The sequence below is a fragment of the Bison bison genome, unplaced genomic scaffold (assembly GCF_000754665.1).
Source record: "Bison bison bison isolate TAMUID 2011002044 unplaced genomic scaffold, Bison_UMD1.0 scf7180017864175, whole genome shotgun sequence".
Lineage (NCBI taxonomy): Eukaryota > Metazoa > Chordata > Mammalia > Artiodactyla > Bovidae > Bison > Bison bison.
The window spans coordinates 448,131-471,918 of NW_011494747.1; the positions used below are offsets into that span (position 1 = coordinate 448,131).

Consider the following 23,788-nt stretch of genomic DNA (forward strand, 5'->3'; position numbering starts at 1 on the left):
GTTATTCATTCAATAAATACTTATTGAGCACTGGTTATGTGCCATGAGAGTGAAGCTGACTAGACCATCTCTCATCCTCAAAGAGATACAAAAGTTTTTAAACAAGTAAATTCAGCAGATTGTTCGGAGAAGGCAATGGCACCCCACTCCAGTACTCTTGCCTGGAAAATCCCATGGATGTAGGAGCCTGGTAGGCTGCAGTCCATGAGGTCGCGAAGAGCCAGACACGACTGAGCGACTTAACTTTCATTTTTCACTTTTATGCATTGGAGAAGGAAATGGCAACCCACTCCAGTGTTCTTGCCTGGAGAATCCCAGGGATGGGGGAGCCTGGTGGGCTGCCCTCTGTGGGGTCGCACAGAGTCGGACACGACTGAAGCAACTTAGCAGTAGCAGCAGCAGCAGAGGGTGGAGCATTGAGGAAGGAGTAAAGAGGTCTATGAAGGCAGGGACCACAGAGGAACAGAGAGGAGGGGTCACATGGGCTCAGTAGAGGAGGTGAGTCAGGACAGAGGCCTTAAAAAATGGCAGGATGTCTGCCCAGCGGACAGAGCCAAAAGGAATTCCAAGCACTATAAACAAGGTTGAAAGTAGCTAGGATTTTGGAACAGTGTGTGGGCTGCCGTGATTGGTGCATGGATATGTATGTGTGTATGTAGAGGGAGTAGGTGACTGGAAAGGAATAGAAGGAGGCTGGGAAGAAACAAGAATTAGGGACAGATAGGGCTAAGCAGAGAAGGGCTTTTTAAAAGTGAAGTTTATTTTGGCTGTAGTAGAAACCAATTCAAGCTGGCTCAGGCTGTTAAGTGGAGTTTAACGAGTAGCTATAGAGCCAGGTTTGGATTATGGCTTTGCAACTTCTTATGTGTCACCCTGGGCAGGTTACCTGCCGTCTCTGTACCTTCGCTTCTCTATCAACAAAATGAGAATAACTATAGTAGGATTTTTGTTCAGATCAAAAGAGTTAATACCTGTAACACATCTGGCACACACCAAGTGTTTGATAGATGTTAGCTATTTTTAATTGCTTGTTAGAGCCTAAGAATATCTGAGCCTGATGAGAAGAAAGCCTAAAATAAGAGCTTGGAAAGCTCTGACACCTCAGGCAGCATTCCGTCTCTCTCCTTCTCCTATTTCTGCATGATCTTCCTCTGAGCCACTGTGGAAAACAGCTGCTCAGAGCTCCCGAAAGTTTATATCTGCCTTGACTGAGCTCATGAAGAGTTGGACTGTGATTGATGAGTGCTAATTCTAAATTCCTATACTAGTAAATTTGATTGACTCAGCTTGGCTTTAAAATTGGGAAAGGAGCACCACAAGGCTGTATATTGTCACCTTGCTTATTTAACTTATATGCAGAGTGCATCATGCGAAATGCCAGGCTGGATGAAGTACAAGCTGGAATCAAGATTGCCAGGAGAAATATCAACAACCTCAGATACACAGATGATACCATGCAAATGGCAGAAAGTAAAAAGGAGCTAAATAGCCTCTTGATGACAGTAAAAGAGGAGAGTGGAAAAGCTGGCCTGAAACTCAACATTAAAAAAACTAAGATCATGGCATCTGGTCCCATCACCTCATGGCAAATAGAAGTGGGGAAAGTGGAAGCAATGACTGATTTTATTTTCTTGGACTCCAAAATCACTGCAGAATGGTGACTGCAACCATGAAATTAAAAAGACACTTGCTCCTTGGAAGGAAAGCTACAACAAACCTAGAGAGCACATTAAAAAGTGGAGACATCACTTTGCTGACAAAGGTCCATATAGCCAAAGATATGTTTTTTTTCCAGTAGTCATGTACAGATGTGAGAGCTGGACCATAAAGAAGATTGAGCACCAAAGAACTGATGCTTTCAAACTGTGGTGTTGGAGAAGACTATTTGCCGGGAGCCGGCAGGAGGCACTCCGCCCGTGGCAAAGGTCATGAGGAAGGAGGCTCAACATATGCAAAGGCGGGATCGAGCCTCAGGAGTCCCCCTGGAAATCCTTGAGCATCTACCCCCATAACCAGAGCCTGCCTACTTTACTACTTTGTGCTCTCACCTACACCTCTGACTTTACGGGGGGCTGTCCCCTACCACCTCTTTCGGAGAAGGAGTTAACTTAGAGCTCCAGTTAATAAAAACTCCTGGGCGTGACAAGAGTGTTTTAACCTACAAACTCCTCTGAAGGTTCTCTGGCCTGCCTGACAGGCTTGTCCGGCCACATGTGATTGCTCACAGCCTCCCAACTGTGAGAGCACAAGATGCTTTAAACCTTCTAAAAAACAGGTTCCTTAGAAAAGTTAGAAAACCATTAGTATAAGTATAATGGGCTGATTAGAAATTGTATTGGTGAAGCGTTTTTCATTTGTTGAGCCAATGTTTGCTGCTAAGTCTCCACATCCCCTGCCCTTACACACATTAATGAATATATAGAAGAAATAAGTATTAACCTTTGATATAAATCACGTTAGACCTTAGGCTAAGTAAATTGTTTCCTTAATTAAAACCCACTACACCCTCACCCTATAGGAATGTAACTTTATCTGGTACCTTTGGAGGGTGGAGTCTTTTTTAAGAATAATCACCCCTGGAGAAATAAGCGTTCTGGTTGACTGACCGCTGTCACAAGGAGAGGGTCATAAATTGTCAGCAGGCCCCCTGGCCAGAAGATGATGTAACACCCCTAAGACCTCTGTATACATTTGTATGAAGCACCTGACTTTGATAAAAGTCAGTACTGCTGACCCCGTGTGACTTTTGCATAACATCTCAGTGTATAAAAGTAGACCATGGAAAATAAGGAATTGGGATCAGTTCCTCGAAATACTGGTCTCCCCATATCGCTCGCTCTCTCAAACTCTGGCTGAGTCTACATCTGGAGCACAGAACCCACCAAGCTTACTAATTTTGCCTGGGCTTCTAAGATCTGACAGGGGAGGCCTCAGTGTCTCCTCTCCTTCGGGAGAACGGAAGGACGCCTGCGGCCTACGAAAGTGGTGCAAACTTCTTGTCTTGAAGTTTTATTGTTCTCCCGCGTAAACCAAGCTACTCAGCCTCTTTTCTCCACTAAATTTTCCTACTGAGCTATCCTCATTCTATTACTCTTTACATCTCTAATTAATATCTAATTGAAGCTAGTGTATCCTGATCCTCACCGACACCATCCCTGCTTCGAACTCCCTGGATCAGCTGGGGCTGGACCTCAGCAACTATTGAGAGTCCCTCAGATTGCAAGGAGATCAACCAGTCAATCCTAAAGAAAATCAGTCCTGAATATTCACTGGAAGGATTGATACTGAAGCTGAAGCTCCAATACTTTGGCCACTTGATTCAAAAAACTGATTCATTGGAAAAGACCCTGATGCTGGGAAAGACTGAGAACAAAAGGAGAAGGGGGTGGCAGAGGATGAGATGGTTAGATAGCATCACTGATTCAATGGACATGAATTTCAGCAAATTCCAGGAGATAGCGAAGGACAGGAAAGCCTAGCATGCTGCAGTCTATGAAGTCACAAAGAGTCAGATACAACTTAGGGACTAAACAACAACAACAACAACAACAGTTTGGCTTGTGTACCCCATGGTTTAATCTGAGGCCAAAGTGATAGGGTAAAAACAATGCCATTGTAACCTATCGCCCTAGAATGGCAAGAAGAAAGGCAAAGGAGTCATTCATCTTGATTTCCAACCATTTTCAAGTCTGAACCATAGAGAAAGCTAAGTGCATGTGCATCTTCAGAGCTTTTACAGCTGCTGATGAATTACTTAAGGAATTTGGTGGTCTTTTGCCTTACATCCTCCTTAAACATTTCCAATTTGCACAGCCCTAACTCCTGGCGTGCAATTCATGGGGTCGCAAAGAGTCAGACACAACTGAGCAACTGAACTGACTGAACTGAACTCCTTTCAAGAATCTGGAAACAACCAATTGTGGTATATCACTATAAAAATGTAGTATATCCACACCATAGAATTATGACTTAGAAAAAGGAATGAAGATACATGCCACAACATAAATGAACCTTGAAAATATCAAGCCAAGTTAAAGAAGCTAGATACAAAGCCATATATTGTACTTGAAATATTTAAAATAGGCATGTCTACAGGGACAGAATGCTGAGCACTGAAGAACTGATGTTTTTGAATTGAGGTGCTGGAGAAGATTCTTAAGAGTCCTTTGGACAGCAAGGAGATCAAACCAGTCAATCCTAAAGGAAATCAACTCTGAATATTCATTTGAAGGACTACTGCTGTAGCTGAAGCTCCAATCCTTTGGCCACCTGATGCGAAGAGCTGACTCACTGGAAAAGACTCTAATGCTGGGAACGTCTGAGGGCAAGAAGAGAACGGGGTGACAGAGAATGCAATGGTTGGATGGCATCACCGACTCAATGGACACAAGTTTGAGCAAACTTGGAGAGGTCGTGATAGAGAAGGAACACTGGCGTGCTGCAATCCATGGGTTCACAAAGAATCAAACACAATTTAGTGACTGAATAACAACAAACAACAACAGAGAGACAGAAAGTAGCTTAGTGGTTGTCAGGGACAGAGGGGAGGAAAGAATGGTGAGTGAGTGCTAATGGGGGTGGGATTTCTTTTGCAGGTGATGAAATATTCTGCCATTAGATATAGGTGTTAGTTGCACAACCTTGTGAATATACTAGAAGTCACTGAAAAGTAAACTTCAAGTGGTAAACTTATAGTATTTGAATCACATTTTTTAAAAAAAGTATCTGAGACTGGGTATGATGTCAGAATATCTGGTTTTAGTCTTCATACCCACACTCTCTCATTCAGAGCCACCACTTGCCCTTCCTACCTGAGGGCAGGGGCTGAAGCAGGCTCCACCCAAGGTACATCTCAGATCTAAGTTCTAGGGGTAAGAAATTGGGTTCATTCCCACTTCAAATTAAAGTCAACCTCCCTCTTTCAATCTTCTGCCACTTGAACTGTCTTCTCATTCTATTTCCTATTTCAAAGAAAGAATTTCTGATTATTTTTTTTAAATACCTATTTTGAGCATATATACAATACATGGCAGTTGAATGGAAAATCTCACTTAACACACCCAACAACTTTGTGAACTGGCCTTTCCTATCAACCTTGTTTTACAAATGCAGACACTGAAGCTCAGGGGAGGAAAGGACATGGTCCAGGGCAGCAAGAAGCAGAGCCAGGCATGGAGCCAGAGCTGCCTAACTCCATAGGTCACATCATGACCCCTGCACTGAGCTGCCTTTCTCCACTAACTCTTCCACTTGACCCAAATCTCATGCTCCTCAACATTTTCTCTAGCAATTTGTCAACTGATTAATTCAACAGTTATATTCATCATGCCCATTACTCTTGTAAGTGATTTTCTGTAGTGATTTATGAATTGGGAAATAACCCTAAATTCTTTGTCATATGTCAAATGTGAATCATATAATAGTATTTCTTAATGAAGGTAATGCTGGCATACCCTAATGGGAAAAATAAAGAACAAACTTAGGCTAATATCCCATAAAGAGGAAAGATGAATGGCAACTTCATCTCTTGTCAACTATATTCCTTGTACCATTTACTACAGTGGTGGTGGTTTAGTTGTTAAGTCACATATGGCTCTTGTGACCCCATGGATTATAACCCACCAGGCTCCTTTGTCCCTGGGATTTCCCAGAGGCAAGAATACTGGAGTGGGTCTCCATTTCCTTCTCCAGGAGATCTTCCCAACCCAGGGATCAAACCTATGTCTTCTGCATTGCAGGTGGATTCTTACAGACTGAGCCACCAAGACTAGAGTAATTTGTTTAATTAAACTAAAGTCTTCTTGTCAATTATCTTATAGCTCATTTACCATACCGAAAAAATTCTGTGTATGAGACAGCAAAAGAGACACTGATGTATAGAACAGTGTTATGGACTCTGTGGGAGAGGGAGAGGGTGGGAAGATTTGGGAGAATGGCATTGAAACATGTAAAATATCATGTATGAAACGAGATGCCAGTCCAGGTTCGATGCACAATACTGGATGCTTGGGGCTAGTGCACTGGGACGACCCAGAGGGATGGTGTGGGGAGGGAGGAGGGAGGAGGGTTCAGGATGGGGAGCACATGTATACCTATGATGGATTCATTTTGATATTTGGCAAAACTAATACAATTATGTAAAGTTTAAAAATAAAATAAAATTTTAAAAAAAAACATACCGAAAAAAGGTCATGCTTCCAGTCCCTCAATGTGTTTAAAATTTCTTAAGTATGTTACAAAATATTTCTCTGTAAAGGGACAGAAAAAATAAATTTAACAAGATCATCTGAGTAGTTAAACTTGATTGCAGCTAGTAAACAAAGATCACAATATATAGGACACTACTTAATGAAGTTATTAGTGGCTGCCCCTTCTTTACAGATATTATAGCCTAAATACTTGCATGTATTCATAACACGTGTATGTCTCAAACTCACACAGCTATGATATCCAAAACTGAACTGTAGCTAATGTCCAGGGATGTAGGGGTCTTGGTGATAATTACAAATTTGCAAAAAGTTCTACTTAGTTTTAATGGGAAGGATAACCAAAAATTAGCTCAAACAGACCCTATATTTTTATTCTTAGTGACAATGAAACAAAGCAGTAACAAAAACTTGTGTTCTGGAAATGAAAGATACAATCTATATCTACTGGTAAAGTACACATTTTTATTAAGTGGTAACTGTAGTGTTAGAGAAGACTCTTGAGAGTCCCTTGGACTGCAAGGAGATCCAACCAGTCCATTCTGAAGGAGATCAGCCCTGGGATTTCTTTGGAAGGAATGATGCTAAAGCTGAAACTCCAGTACTTTGGCCACCCTATGCGAAGTGTTGACTCATTGGAAAAGCCTCTGATGCTGGGAGGGATTGGGGGCAGAAGGAGAAGGGGACAACAGAGGATGAGATGGCTGGATGGCATCACCGACTCGATGGACGTGAGTCTGAGTGAACTCCGGGAGTTGGTGATAGACAGGGAGGCCTGGCGTGCTGCGATTCATGGGGTCACAAAGAGTCGGACATGACTGAGCGACTGAACTGAACTGAACTGAACATAAGATTTACTAAAACTTGAAGTCTTAAAATAGTTACTTTGTTTTGTAAATCTATCCCTATTCATCTAGAGTGCCATATCACTCTGGGAATAAAATCATTAAGTTCTAAAGTTCTAATACCATGCTTTAAAGATAATACTGAAAATATTAAATTTTTATGGTACTTGCTTAATCTCTATTAGAACATGATATGATTGACTGAATCCAAGAAAACGTCTTGGATCTGAGCACTACATTTTCTCCCCAAACTTATATCTCATCAAATCTTGTCATTCTAGAATGGTCTTACCAAAAAATAAATTAAAAGCATAGGAAATTATAAAAGCTTAAGTGAAAAACTGCTAAGATGACTGATGTATTAGCTGAGCAAAATTATCTAGGAATTACAAAGCAATTCATGCAGCATCTAACAAAAGTTTAATTTATGCAGGGTCTAACAATTTGAAGTGTGGCTGCTACTCATCAGAACTGTAAACCTGATTCTCAGGTTTTAGAAAGCCAGAACACCAAAAACTAAGCAATATGCTTTTAGAGCCAGAATACTAAGTATTGAGTAAAATGAATTTCAGTGTCTGGACAAGGAACAATTTTGTATGAAAGGATATTTAAATAGCCTTTCATTGAGCAACCACAATGAGCCTTGAAGATTTACATGATTGAGCTGGAATTCAGTGCCAAAGACAACAGGGAAGCATTTTTTTCTGGGATACACAAAGAGATATCCATAATTAAACATCAGTCCTCCCTAGGGCAGCATTTTTTCTTATATTGACAAGCAAAATGAGGTATTTCAAATCATGCGTTACTGGCATACTCAGCTTTTGTGTAGCTATTGTTTTCATGTATTTCTGGCCATTAGGCATTTGTCTATTTTTGGTCACTGAGACATACATTTTAAAGAATTCTGGTTTTACACAGAAGCATATGTAATTATGATAGAGGGATTACATTTATACAACAATATCTTAAGAGTAATTATGGCCTTATTTAGGCTGGTCATACACACATATTATATTCAAAAGAGAGTGACTATAACTTTAGTGTAATCAGTACAACTAAAATTAACTATAAGCGGAAAAAAAGGGCTTCTCAGGTGGCTCAGTGGTAAAGAGTCCACCTGCTAATACATGAGACGCAGGTTTGATCCCTGGATCAGGAAGACCCTCTGGAGAAGGAAATGGAAACCCACTCCAGCATCCCTGCCTGAAAAATCCCATGAACAGAGGAGCCTGATGGGCTGTAATCCATGGAGGTCACAAAGAGCTGGACATGACTGAGCACACACATGCATACACACACATTTAACTAGTTGTGATAAGCAAGGCAAAGTAAAACATACAGCTGGGCCTAGAAAAGTACTTCTGCAATTTTTTTCCATTTATACGCATATGTGCTCAGTCACTCAGTTGTGTATTGGCAGGCAGTTCTTTACCAGCTAAGCTTATCACACACTAATTCCACAATATATTGGAAAAATGCAAATAAGTCATATTTGCTTAAAATTTCATCAGTTAAAAGTGTTAGTCACTGTCCATGGAATTCTCCAGGCAAGAATACTGGAGTGGGTTGCCATTCCCTTCTCCAGGAGATCTTCCCAACCTAGGGATCAAACCTGGGTCTCTTGCACTGCAGGTGGTTTCTTTACTGACTGAGCCACCTTAAATCAGAGCTTAATGATAGATTATGTATTCAATACTTTTGTTCTACCTCAAAGACTGCCACATTATTTCAGTCTGATTCCTATAGCTACAAAACTATCAAAAAGCAGCAATTCTGTTACATTTTACCTTCTATAAGACTGTTATTTTATTTTCTTATCTGTACCCTACTCAAATCTTCTCCATTCTATTTAAATTATAAAGACTATATGACACTTAAGTACCAAAAATTTAATGTGCTTTTGTTTCCAAAATGATCGTTTTTCTAAAAAGACATTTAATCTTCTGTTTTCTATTATATTATTTATAAAGATTAACTGTTTAATGATTTTCAAGTTATTTTATTAAATTTTGTTTTTAAGATAACTTACCACTGTCACATAAACACACAAAAAATTATTTGGATATTACTGGAACTTAAAAAAAGATCTCAATTACCTATCCATCCACATAAAAATCATGTCCTATAAAAACGCCAAATGACCGGTGGGAGACCTGAGCATTTGATTATGGAGGTCAAACTGCCATCAATAGACTTCAAGTTCAGAAGTTTCTTCAGCCTCTATATCTTAGGGCTGGAGGTCATGGGAAGACTACGTGTCACTTAGCCAAACCAAAATACATTCTAATTCAAGTGAAACTGCCTTTTTACAACCTTTCAAAGTCACCATGGAAAATATATTAAGGCCAAGGTGTCTTTAAATCATTTCTAACAATTTTCAATTCTTAGTTTTTCATTTGGCTTACTAGCTAAAATCTGAGGCATATGATACATGCATCATATATATTCTTTCAGTATATGTTTACAATATACTTATAAATGATACTTAATGACTCTTCTCATTTCAAGCCTCCATCTTGGCAAACGATGGTTACTTCATTCAGCCAAGTTCTCTCAAATCATCTGGAGCTATAATCCTCAGATTAATTCCACCTGAGAACTGTTTCTCTGTGTGTATGCTTCTTCCCCACCCCAGCCTGGTCTAGCCAAAGGAAGTACATAGAAATCCTGGACTGAGAACAGCAGCTGCTTCAGGTATCAAGATTTATAATTGACAGGGAAGCCTGGCATGCTGCAATCCATGGGTTGCAAAAAGTTGGATACAACTGAGTGACTGAACAACAAGTTTTACTAAATATTTTCTATGTGGTGAGGGCTTTATCACCTCCTTTCATCCTTGCAACTGCTCAACACCTTATGAAGCAGGTGCCATTGTCAACAGCATTTCATAGATGAGGAAATTAAGCTTAGTAAGCAACGTGGCTGAGCCACATGACTAATGAAGGCTGGGGTCTGGATCTGTGAGCAGGTCTCCCCGACTGCATGGTGCACACTCTTACCCCACCCACACCCCCCACATATGCTCCTTCTGGTCCAGGCTTGGCTGATGTCAGTGTGCACCTGGACTCTTTCCCTGCCCTGTCACATCAGACCTTTAACCATTGAACAGTCTCTTTGCATGCACTCCTGGACCTGACAGTTTGTTCTCCATGCTGACAACAGAGTGATCCCTTTAAAATGAAAGTCTGTTCAAGTCATTCCTCAGCTGAGACCCTCAAAGGACCCTCTGCTCCTGGATGCTCTGGCTCTGGTCTCCTATCCAGCCTTATCTCCTTCCCTCTTGGTTCCAGGTCAGTCACTCCAAGGTTTTCTTTTCATTCCTAGAACACAGGCAGCCTCTTCCCACCCTGAGGCCTTTGCATCTATTGTTCTCTCCTTCAGGTGTGCTGTGCCCCACCTTCCACAGGGAGCTAATTCCCTCTCATTCTTCACATCTCAGCTCAGTACAACTTCCCCAGGAAAGCTTTTCCTAACTATATGCCATTTTACTCCAGTTTAGATTTCATTTCTCTGTCACACCCTTTCCCAGCACTCAGTACATTTCCTAGCTAGCCCCTAGCAAGATTTACTATTACATATTTATATGGTCATTTAAATAATGTCTCTCCCACTTAATCAATGTAGACGAGTGGTTCTCAAAATTTAGTAGGTATCAAAATCACCTCAAGTGCTTATTAAAAAACTGAACACTGTCTCACTGCCCACAGTATCTAATTCACTGAGTCTGGAGTAAGGCCAGGAACTCTCCAGTTACAAGTTCCCAGGGATGCTCAAGGTGTGGACCCTGGACTGATCCAGTACAGTGGTTCTCAACCCTGGATAAACAGTAAAATCACCTGGGAGCCAACGCCAAGCCCTGTTCTCAGGGGTTCTAATTTTACTGGGGTAAGGCAGAACCCAGGACATCTTATCCCAAATACTGCATACTTATCCTAGAACTGTTTTTATCTAAAATTTAAATTTAGCCAGTATCCTGTACATTTTTATTTGTTAAATCTGGTGACCCTACTTGAAAATCCTACATAACATAACACATAGTATAGCATATATTTAGGTACACATATTGTTTATATATATATATATATATATATATATATGTAATTATAACTGACCTCTCACTTCTACAGAGCACAGTAAAGGTGGGAATAAAAAAGTGGAATTTTTAGACTTAAAGAGAATTTTATTTTTTCTGAAGACCTTAAAAGTAGCAACCAACAGATTATAAAAGCTTATCTGGGATCTTTTAAAAACAGGGCAAATTCTCAATGTCAGATAATTTTAACAAGATGATTAAATGACTTCTTGGTTTCTTTACCCTGAGGCTGTGAACCTCATCTTAGGTCAGCAGGGTACCACTGCAACCTCAACATTATTGCTCTGACATCAAGCAGTAATGCATCTGGGCAGAGCTCTGCTGAGACTCAACATAGAGGGGATGCTCCTTCATATATCAAAAGTAGGTAAAACTTATTTATTTAATAAATACCCTAGGAAAAATAAAACATTGAACACATGGCTGCCTTCAATAAAGAAATTCTTTCTCACATTAATGGAGGAAATCTCATAGTTTTCTAATCTCAGAGTAGGATCAGAGATTTCATGTCTTACATAAATTGATACAGTAAATTTGCATTTTTGATGCTGTAAAGGGTCTACTGAATTCCAGATTGGCATGTTTATCAAGTTATGGGTAAATTACAGATTTTCAAATCTAGAACCCTCTGTGATCAGTGACCATCACATAGCCTTCTGCCCCCACTTAAGTAAACTTCCAGGTCTCTGGGTTAAGGACAAAGACTCCATATAAGTATTTTAAATATTACATCACATTATTTTATGAATACGCAGAGAATGCAATGATTTCAACAATTATTGCTATCTTTCACTGTGTGTGATGCTTACTTGCCAAACAATATGACAGTTTTCACCTACTCCAAGATTTTAAGAACTGTTTATAAAAACAGGTTACTGAATAAATGCATGGCATCAGAATGAATTCCAATTCCATCAACCTAAATGACAGAACACAGGAATCCACTCAAATCCCACAGGAGCAAGTGTAATAGCAGCAGTACACAGAGAGAGGAATAGATTGGCCATCACACCAAACTCATGGTTGGTTGCATATTTATGACTTACTTCAACTCACTTAACTTCAAGCAAACATACAAAAATCACTTCAGATTTTTTCTCTGAAATAATAAATGTCAAATACTTTTAGATATTTCAAAAATAAGACCTATAACTGTGTAAAATATAGCTTACCAAACCCAAATGCATTAGACCCTCCAATGCTCTGTGAAGCCTTAACACTGGTAGACGTGTATAGTCCAGTCACCAGCAAGCCGTCAAAGAAGGTGCTTGTCGAAATTGTCACTGAAACACAGGGGAAAAAAGAAACCTCAATTAATACAGTCAGAATAATGAGATACATTTCTGAAGTGTTAGACACTGTCAAAACAGTCTTTCCTCATTATTAACAAATTATTTTTATACTATCCCTACTTAGTATTTCCTTAATATCAGCAATTACATAGGAACAAAAAGAAACTCAGAACTCCAACGTCTGTAATCGCTGGTCCTAAATTTAGCACATCAGCCCCACCTTTCTGCTTTCATTTACACTTTCCCTAGCTATGTGCAAACTCAACAGAAAATAACGTGGTACTGAATAGTTGCTTTCCCACCTTCACCACCACCCCTGAAGGCAGTCAAAGGCATTGCTGGAGTTTTGGCATTGTGATGAAACACTCTTATTTTCTTAACTATTCCATACTGTGGGAAACAATCTGACATCAGCTGAAAGCAGAACAGTAAGTTGTGCTGCACTTCTTATTGTTAGTCTGTGTTTCATAGATGAAGTCTTTAACAAAAGCAGGCTAATTTGCATGAAGACAGTCAGCCCTTTTCCTTTTGAAAACAAGAAAAGAAGACCACTACATGCTTTAAGTTTTAGAACAAAGTCTACAAGAGGAGTCCAAATGGTTTCATAACCAGAAAATCAGGATGTTCCTGAGGAAAAAAGGGTTAAATTAACTGCATCTGTACACTACTTAGGTTTGGCTTCTTAAAATTGTATCTTGCTCACAACCCTAAAAGTTGGTCATAACCTCCTCCTTGAAAATAATTTTTTCTCCTGCATTGCCTTTATTATACCAAGATGAAGTCATTTGTAGGAAGCAGCCAAGAGAAGGTATTATTATTGTGGCAGTACACAGTATAAGACTGAAATCGCTTGCTGGCAGTAAGGAGAATGACCAGAGTCACAATAACTGTGATGAGAATGTTTAAATTAAACTCCAGGAAATCCAGTGAGTAGAGCAGAATGGTTTGAAACGTCCATATCATAAAACATACATAAAACACATGTATCAACAGAAGAGCCTGACAACACACTACCCCCAAAATGGCACTGGATGTTGAAGTAAATCGTCGCCACATTCTTTAGTCAGATTTGAGTGCTGACATGTAAACCACATGAAAACCATTCAGCGGGGCACTGAGATAGTAGTTTATATGCATTATCTCATTTCATTATCAAAACATCTTTGTAGAGGGGGTACTGTTACTATTCCCAGGATACAAGTGAGGAATCTGTGGCATGGAGCAATGAGGAACCTTGCCCAGGACCATCTGATAACATCTAAACTTTTTGATGCTGTTTATCTGGCTTCTCTCCCATTTTTTTCTCTGTCTCTCTGCCCCCACCCCCCTGCCCAACTGGATCCCACAGTCGCAAACTGGCCGTGGCCAAACTTTTGTTCAGTAACCTCTTTCCCACATTATTCACATGCATTAGGAGTATTTCAAAAGCAAGATGAAAGCTATAGGAGTCAATATCACTGTTGACTAGAAAGGAAGAAGGCCAAAGGCAGTCAGGAGGTATCCCATGGCATGTTGGTTAAAACCTAGGCCAGATAACAGATGAGATCTGGGTCCTGGGCCCTCATATGCTGCTACCTGTTCTTCAGCAAAACCACTTTGCCTCTCAGAGTCTAAATTTCCTCATTTATAGAATCACAGCTTAGTTGTCAGCCATCTGTTTTGCTTATTACCCCAGATTCCCACAACTGGTTCTACTGATCCCTTCATCCTTCAGCTCCGTGAGATAAAAAGGTTCTTAAACGTCCCCCTCCCATCTAGGAGTTTTAAAATTAAGTCACTTCCTGTTAAGTTGCCTATACTAACCACAGGACTCAAATGCTGTTGTCTCAGGTCATCCTTCACAGCCTGCAGAGCCTCAATGTGGATTCACAGGACCCTGCTTTTACCTACTGCCTCTCAATCCACTCTACTCCAGTCCAGCAAGATGGCACCTATCTGGTGTTAATGCACAAGCACAGCCACTGTGGATTTCTCTCCATTTCCTTATGCTTCTATTCTGGTTCCTATTCCCAAGATTATGAAAAATGTAAGGGCTTATGGTTTGGGGATTGAGGCAAAACTAAATTTGAGTCTTACCTGGTCTCTACCTTTGTTCCATGTGTGATCCTGGGGTGAGTCACTGACTGTTGCTGTTCAGTCACTAAGTCATGTCTGACTCTTTGAAACTCCGGGGACTGCAGCACACCAGGCTTCCCTGTCCTTCACTATCTCCCTGAGTTTGCGCAAAGTCATAGATATCCATATACAAAAAGGAATGATAATACTATCAGGTTTACTGTAAAAAATAAAGGCAAATGTTTATTACCTATCAATGTATCCAGACCCTTAACACATATCATGCATATAGTAACGAATCAATAAAAGTGAGTTACTTTTCCCTGCCCTTTTGTAGACCTGAAAGCCCTGCTTTGCTCTTCCCTTCCTGAGAGCTGGGCTTCTGTACAGACGTCCTGGCATCTCCCTCGCTAGATGCCTGGGTGTGCCCAATCACTGGACCGCCTGCATCTGAGTCCTGCTGACTGCTAGGGTTCTCCATGTACCCTTCCCACCCACTACTTCATTTGCGACCACAGTTCACTCAAGTCTGAACCGTGACTGTAAGTGGGCCCAAGATAAATGACATCCCCAGCTTGTTATTAATTTATCTTCCTTTCCAAAAGATATTCTTCAAGCATCTGTTCATGTTAACTTAGAACAGAAGCTAAACACTCTCAGAGAAGTGGCTAAGACAGAAAAGAACCATGCATGGCAGCTCTCAATCTTTCTTCTACTGCTCTCAGTTATTCATTTCTGGCCTCAAACAGCTATGTTCCTCCCAGGAAAACATAAGCCCTGCAAGGCCTGCTGTGACAATTGATAAATTCAGTTTATTGATGGCTTGTATATATCTAGGGAAGTTTCAGTCCCTTAGAGACGTGCATCGAGGAAGCTGTCTAGGTGGTCTGTGACTCATGTGGTTACTGAGCATGGCCACAGTCTATTCTGCCCCTTAGATATCCATCCCAATCGTTAATCCTTGCCAGACCTCCCCTCTTAACCACTACCCAGTGCCTCTTTAGACCTGAGGATGAAGCAAATTCTGATCTTAATTCTTCCACACACCACACAAGAAGCCTACGTCAGATCAGTCCTTTTCTTTACTTAGATTCTTGGGTGCTGAAGCAGCCAGGTCTAGTAAAAACAGTCCATGACTAAGAGAAGTGTACTTAAGTATCATTAATTTGCTATGCTTAGACTGACTAAGCTCTTATCTCTACTTGATTCTATTTCTAGTAGTGATGTAAATATCTATTATTTGGTAATGTCATGCATAGGTGGGCTTAAATGTGACCTCACAGATTGCAGCATGCCAGGTTCCCCTCTCCTCCACTATCTCCTGGAGTTTGCTCAAATTTATGTCCATTGAGTCAGTGATGGTTCCTAACCATCTCATCCTCTGCTGCCCCCTTCCTTGCTAAATATGCAAGACATCATTTCTAAACATTAAATGACTTAGAAAAAAAATCATAAGAAAAACACCACTCTTAGAGACTCTTGGCTTTACATACTATCCATACTATAGTATGGATAAAGTATTCATGCTTTACATACTATCCATAAGCCGACTACTCTCAAATTTCTATCTCCAGTCCAAACCTCTTTATACATTCTCTCTCTGTATACACACACGCACGCACACACACACACATACTGCTTAACACTTCTACTCAATACTCCCACTCAGAGGTCTGTGAGACATCTTAACTTCAACATGACCAAAACCGAAAACCCACCCCACCCCTCAAAACTGCTTCTCCTGCAGCCTTTCTCAGCTCTGCTGATGGCAGTACCATTGTTCCTGCTGCTTAGGCCAAAACTCTCTAAGTTAATTTTGGAACCACCTTCTTCCATACTCTGAATGCGGTCCATCAGTAAATCATGTTGGTTCTGCCTTCAGATCATATCCAGAATCTGACCACTTACCACACTGTTCTGAGCTATCATCATCTCTCCCATTGTTGCATTAGATATTAATCTGGTCTTCCTGGTTCTATCCTTCTCTGTAGTATCTTCCCAGTATAAGAGTCAGAGGAATTCTTTTAAGACATCCAGTCATATCACTCCACTGCTTAGAACTCTCCAATGCTCTCAGTCAATGTCTTTATAGTGGCCTACAAGGTCCTATGTGATCTGTCACTGTTCCCTCTCTGTTCTCGTCACCTTCTGCTCTCCTCCTGGCTCACCCCACTCCAGGTATGCTAGCCTCCTTGCTGTAATCACATATATCAAGCCTTTGTACTAGCACTTTCCTCTCTGCCTTGGACTCTCTTTCTCCAGATACTGAAGGGTCAATGGTTTATATAAAAATCATCTGATAATAACTTAATGGCTTACATAGGTAAACACATTTAAACAATTCAGTCTGTCTTATGATCTACTTTGGAGAAGGAAATGGAAACCCACTCCAGTATCCTTGCCTGGAAAATCTCATGGACAGAGGAGCCTGGTGGGCTGCAGTCCATGAGGTCGCAAAGGGCTGGACACGACTGAGCGACTAACACTAATACTATGATCTACTTATTTTCATGGTTTTACAAATGCTTATGGTAAATTTATAAAATTCTTTTCCAGAAGACTTTTTTCCTTGGAGTCAACTTTTTTTATCTTTTAATATTTTCATTAAAAACCGTTGTATGGAGAACTAGCCACTTTAACTATAGAGGAAAAAAAGCAATATAAATAATATGGACTGCAAGTAGAATTTTGAAGTTACCAGTACATTTTAGGGAAGAAATAAAGCAAGTAGATTATTACCTATAATCAGAAACCATATGTGTCTTATAAGATCACATAATTCCCTTGTTTAATAAATATCTCTAGCTCCCTATCATCCACAGATTAAAATCTTATATTTAGTGTGATTTCAAAGTCCTTCATGTTGTGGCCATATCCAGTCTCTACAGTAAATTTTCCCCATTTTAGCTGCAAATATCCTTTGATCCACTTCAACTAGGACATGTTCTTAACTAACCCGTTTCCTTGCCTTTCTTTAAAGGGTAACTTCACCAAGAGTTACTTTCCTGGTTTCCTTTTGCTGAAATTCTATCCATTCTTCAGGGACAGGTTCAAATGATATCTCTCTCATGAAGGCTCTTCTGACCTCCTAGGGAAAGCTCCTCTCTCCTCTCACTGACCCCAGTGAGAGGGGCCTATTAACATGGAATACCTGAAACATTCTAACTTCCACAGAGCCTGGCCCAGAGGAAGATGTTTGTTAAATTCAACAGATGTTTGTTAAATTCAACCATACATTTTTTTAATCCTATGGCATCATAATGCAATCTAACTATGGAAAGTTAGGTAATTGACCCTATTCCTTAAAAAAAGGAGATAATAATAAATGCTATCAAAATTATTTGGACATTCTGTCTAGATTTTTATTTTTTAAGTCTCTGTCCCGTGCTTTTGAATAAATTTTTCTGTTATTGGATTAGCAAAAAAAAAAAAAATTCAACCATGCAATATTTGAAAGAAAAACAAACACCTATATGAAAAGATACATGCACCTCAATGTTCATAGGAGCATTATTTACAATTGCCAAGACACGGAGACAACCTAAGTGCTCACTGACATGAATGCATAAAGAAACTGCTGTATACAATGGAATACTACTCAACCATAAAAAAGAACAAAATGTTGCCATCTGCAGCAATATGGATGGACCTAGGGGGCATTATACTAAACAAAGTAAGTCAGAGAAAGATAAATACTGTATGATATCACTTATATGTGTAATCTTTAACAAACTAGTGAATATAACATAAAAAAAAACAAACTTATAGATACAGAGAATAAACTTGTGGTTACCAGTGGGGGAGTGGCATTACAGGGAGGGAGGGCATGGAAGGTAAAAACTACTGTGTGTAAGACAGGCTCAAGAATGTATTGAACAATACAGGAAATATGGCCTATATTTTGTAATACCTATAAATGGAAAGTAACCTTTAAAAATTATATATACTTATAAAAATTAAATAGTTTAAAAAAAATCAACCATACAGAAACATTTGTTACATCATCGTGGGTGTGCACTCAATTGCTTCAGTCCTGTCTGATTCTTTCTGACCCTATGGACTATTGCCCATCAGGCTCCTCAGTCTATGGAATTCTCCAAGCAAAATCACTGCAGTATGTTGCTATGCCTTACTCCAGGAGATCTTCCTGACCCAGGGATTGAACCTGCATCTCTTGCATTGCAGGTAGAGTCTTTATGCACTGAGTCACCTGGGAAGCCCTTGTTACAACATAAAGTAACATAAAAATAAAATTAACTGAGAATATAGTATAGCCAATGTAACTAAAATTGTGAAATCTCTATCTCTTCTACAGAAAAAAAAAGGACCAGTGCTATTCATTCAGGAATATGAAAGTAGAAGTTTCTCCTGAAAGGAAACAAAAATAAAAATTAATGCAGTATTTTTATTGTAGTACTCAAAAAATCAGAAATATCTAAGAAATTTCTGGTTGAATTTTACATTTAACCATAAAAGCGGTTATTTTGCATATGTATACATATATATATACACTTTATGTGTGCATATGTCTGTATATATACATATTTTACGTACATACCAAATTAATCTTCTCATAATTTTGTCACTAAGACACTCTTATCCTCACTCTGAAGCTACTCTGCCATTTCCTCAAATGAAAAATAAGAAAGGATCAAAAGGCTGAGGAGGTTGTACATATCTCTCTCACATCTGTGTTAAATTGGCAATGAGCTTAGCGCTGGGAGTCTATGAATATGGATTGCCGGGTTGTGACAGCTGAATGAAAACATGATGTAGTGACACAATTCAATTCTTATCAGTGGCTCAAAGAGAACCTCTGTCTTAAAATGACTAATTACAGAGTCAGTTATTATCTATTATAGCGTCTATTAACTGTTTCCAATAAGACCCTAATACCATTCTTGCAGAAAATCACTGCAAGATGAAAGTCTGGAAGAAAATAAATTTAGACATTTAATGCTGTTTGCATTTCATCCTAAAGCTTCTGGCTTACAAATGCTCTATGGGCCATTAAATTTTGATCACTTCAAGCATATTCCATTACTACTTTATACAAAAGACCTTTAATATGTGCAGAAAAGAAACATATTTTGTAATATTTGAAATGATGTTTCCTTTTCTTCCAAGATGACAAACATCAGAGGACAGAAAATTGCAAAAATCTTGAAATTAAGTATTAGTGACGATGCACCTATTGCAAAAAGCTTCCATTTCTTATTTTTATATATTTTGAAAATGGAAAGCACCAGAACTAATACTGTCAATATTAAAAAAAAATGCTGCTTCATTTTGCCTTATGAACAGAAACTCATTTGCCTTTGAATACAGAACAGATTAAATAGCCTGAGGAACAAACATATTACTCTGAAAATGAAACCAACTCAGTTTATTTGCCACAAAATTTCATCAACATGATGTGTTCAACTCCTGATTCTTCCTTAAAGTGCCACTAGCCCTGAGTACCAAATAGAGACTATCTAAAAATACATTATAATCTACACTCAAATTCTATAATAACATGATCCTCAAACTACTTTTCATTACCTATATTAATTCCATTATGACATGGTTTTATGTGGTTTTCAAATATTAAGCCAGCCATTTCAATAATAACATCCCCAAACCAACAATAGCTGAAAAAAAATCCCACTGACATGTAAAAGAAATGACTGGAGGTCAAGATTCACTGAGATAGAAGGAATGAATCCATAGCAATGAACTGGACACAGAAATCTTATAATGAGACCAGGAATAAATAGACTCCAATTAACCTTGTGAGAGGTAGAGAGAGATCACTCATGCCTTACCTATTTACTCTAACAGCTACTCAAAACAGGCACAAGAGGAAGGTTACGGCTGTCCACCAGTGTCACTCTCTAGAGAGGCACTGCTAAATGAACCTCACTCACTCGTTCCTGCTTCTGTAAATCTCTATTAAATGGTGGACCTAGAACATCTCTAACAGCATTTTACCCTCAAATGTAATTGTCCCCTCCATCCCTCCTCCTCCTCTTCATCATCATGCTCATCACAGCTAAACAATATTTGACCACTATATGCCAGGTGCTGTGGTAAGTCTTATAAGAATATTTAATCATTTCAATATCCCTATGAAATAAGTACTATAAATACACGCTTTCATCCATGAGAATGCTGAAACAAAGAGGTGAGGGTGGGCTGAGAAACACACTTTACATGGCATGGAAAAGATGGCTGTAAGAAATGGAAGCCATGCTCCTCATCCCAAATGTACTTCATTCATCTCCTGGAAGACCTGACAGGGTGGCAGGGGCTTGACCTTCTTGCAGAAGGCAATGGCACAGTGGTACTCATTCGGGCATCTGCCCAGCATTTAACCTGATGTCTGCTGCACCAATTATCACAGCCCTTTTTAAAGAAAAGATCATTATTATTACTCTTCTTTTTCATTTTATATGGCTTTGTACTTTTGGATATGTACTTTTGTTCCTTGGGGACAAAGAGGGCAGAAAAAAAGGCCTCCAGGGAGGACTAAATGCAGGGTAATGGAGAACTAAGTTGAAGATCACAATAATAAGGTCAGAAAGCCCTGGATCAGCCCACCTCCTAAAACAGAGGGAGCATACCCTGGCAAATGCCCTCCCACCTTTGTTTCCATCTGAAAGGAGGGCAAAAACTGAGTATGATCTGGGGATTATGACAGGTGCAGGGAACCTATTACATGCAAAATTTAATGATGTACTAAAACATTTTTGATGGTTTGTAAAAATGTTCTTTGCTGGCTGGAAGAGGAATCTAGCATCTCTGTGGAAGTCTATTATGATATATTTATATTACAGATTCACAGAATCAGATGAGCCACAAGGAGTCTCTAAGTCTTATCTTTCCGGCACCACCAATAATAAAAGGAGAGCCACTGAGATTTTTCCCTCCTTTAAATTCTTCCTAGGAGATAAAATAGATGCAGTCAAATGTGTTTGTGAACTTATTATTTTTAAAATTAAGCCCTTTGGAAGTAAGTTTAAACATCAGTGTTAATGTAAATCTTTTGTTTCTCTATCCCTCAACATTCCCTTTCCTTTATGCCCCAGGGTTGTCTCTTTCTTTCCTTTTCTCCCTCTCTTTCACCAGAATTTCTGAAAACACTAACAACTGGGATAAAATCTCACATATCTTATTTAGGTGAAATCCCTTCCTGAGACTTGGAGACCTAGATTCAGAATAAGCACCTGAGGTGAGGTCCTGAACAATATTTTTGAAACTGCCTTAGGATTGTTCAATTTATGCTAAACACAAATTCTTTACTAGTCATCTTGAATATAAAGGAGAAAAATAGGGTTTTACAATAATTTACCCTACTTTTTAGTCCCAAGTGAAGTTAAAGCAGTAATGATTTTTTCCTGTCATCCACTTTTGGCTTTCGTAACGTGATTTTGAAGTTTCAAAAATTCCTACAAATAATGATAAAATTGTTTAGTTTCTAAAACTAAAAATACTTATTTTCTTTATAAATAGCACTTTATTATAATTGAGAGAACTCTTGTCAAGAATTACTGGTATTTATGATTTATCTCTGCCCTTATTTTTCATGTATTACTTTTATATGAGGTCAGATGATACTCATACATGAAAATTTCATATTGTTGGCCCTGCACTTGATAAATTATTAAAGTGATATGAATAAGAATGTGGTGTTCAGATTTTCAGCAATTTTTACCCTTTTGTTCTTTATTTTTTTAAATGAAAGACTACCTTGTCTATAACTCATTATAACTTTTTAAAATTTAAGCAAAAATTAGCTTTAAAAGAAAGCATTTTGGGGGACTTATTAACTCTAACCTTTTCAAAGAAATTCTAAGAATGTTTCCTTTAACATATGGATGTTAATTAAGGTTTTCTAGGGGGAAAAATAAGCCTAGTAATCTTATAAGCACATATACAAGAAAATATGTTATAGTAAAATGCACAGATGCCTAGGGAATAAGTACACATGTAATTTTTTTCCAGAATAATCAGATGTTTAAAGAATCTACACAATTAAAAGGGCCTGCAGTTATTTTGTTTTTGTTACTGTATCTTGGATATTTTTTAACATGAAGTGCCCCCACAATTCCTCCAAAATGTGGTTTTGACTAGCGTTAACTAAAGAAAATCTAAGCTCATGTAACAAATCATAGGGTGACTCTGAATAGTGTCCCAAGTTGTACAGAACATAAAGGTATGCTTTTGTTTGCAACTTAACATATTGATAATATATTATTACAAATTTTCAACATGGTAATTGTGTGTAATATATATGTTCTGTACAGAGATGTATCATATATCTCTTATACTTGTAGATTGACTAAATCAACATTAATAATCAACAATTAACAGAACTGCTAATAGACATAGTTAAACTAAATGTAGCTGTAGAAATATTTTCTTTTTTACAAAAAAGGAAATTTTTACTGTATTCTCATTTGGCACTTTGGTATGTTCATTTCAATTCACTTAACTAATTACAAGCAACTGTGCTAACATCAAAGCATCTATTTAAATACATACTGAGGTCATTACACATATGGCATACATATGGAAAAAATAAACTATGAAACTCTACAATTAACTTAAACAGGACAAATAGAATATTCGCATTTACTTTATAGTCAGACTAATCAGACCTAGTGTGTGTGTGTATGTGTGTGTGTGTGTGTGTGTGTGTGTGTGTGCATATGTTCTGCCCAGCTCATTCATTCACTAAACAAATATTTACAAAGTGCTACTACCTGATACTGGTAATATAATGTGAACCATCTGGATGTTTATAAAAACGGTATTTGAGTAACTGTTCTTGTCCACTTGCAAAATCATCCTTATTCCATATTTTAAAATCTAAATCATAAACTCTAAAATCGCTAGCATTGAAATTCACAAAATAATGTTGAGTAAATGATGTGACAGAGAAATGTTCATGTATAGGCATAGCTAGTGGCTCTTCTAAATAAGCTACAACTAAATACTTTTCTAAGAATTTTAGATAAGAATAACTAAATAAGAAAATAATTTAAATGACATTTACATTGACAGATGCTATCTGATAGTTCTTTGATAAGTTATAAAAGAAAGAATAAATGTATAACTAATTTATATAACATCAAGTTATAATTATATATACTATTTCTCTGATGTGTAAAAAATAAAAAATGTCACCCCTTATATTTTACAACATGGCATTTAGTATCATGAGTCTTAAACTCCTTTTTAAAATACTAAAATCTCTTGTACTTTATTATAAATTTGCATTTTCAATACAGCCATAAGACAGTTTTTCCA

General features: G+C 38.5%; 1 protein-coding gene across 1 annotated transcript in view; it reads right to left on the minus strand.

Moving 5' to 3' along the window:
• Positions 1 to 23,788, minus strand: part of LOC104990283 (reelin) — a 531,703-nt gene that overhangs the window by 446,693 nt on the left and 61,222 nt on the right. The window contains exon 2 of the mRNA XM_010842284.1: positions 12,320 to 12,430. Coding sequence (XP_010840586.1) covers positions 12,320 to 12,430 — 111 coding nt within the window. The remainder of the gene's footprint in view (positions 1 to 12,319; positions 12,431 to 23,788) is intronic.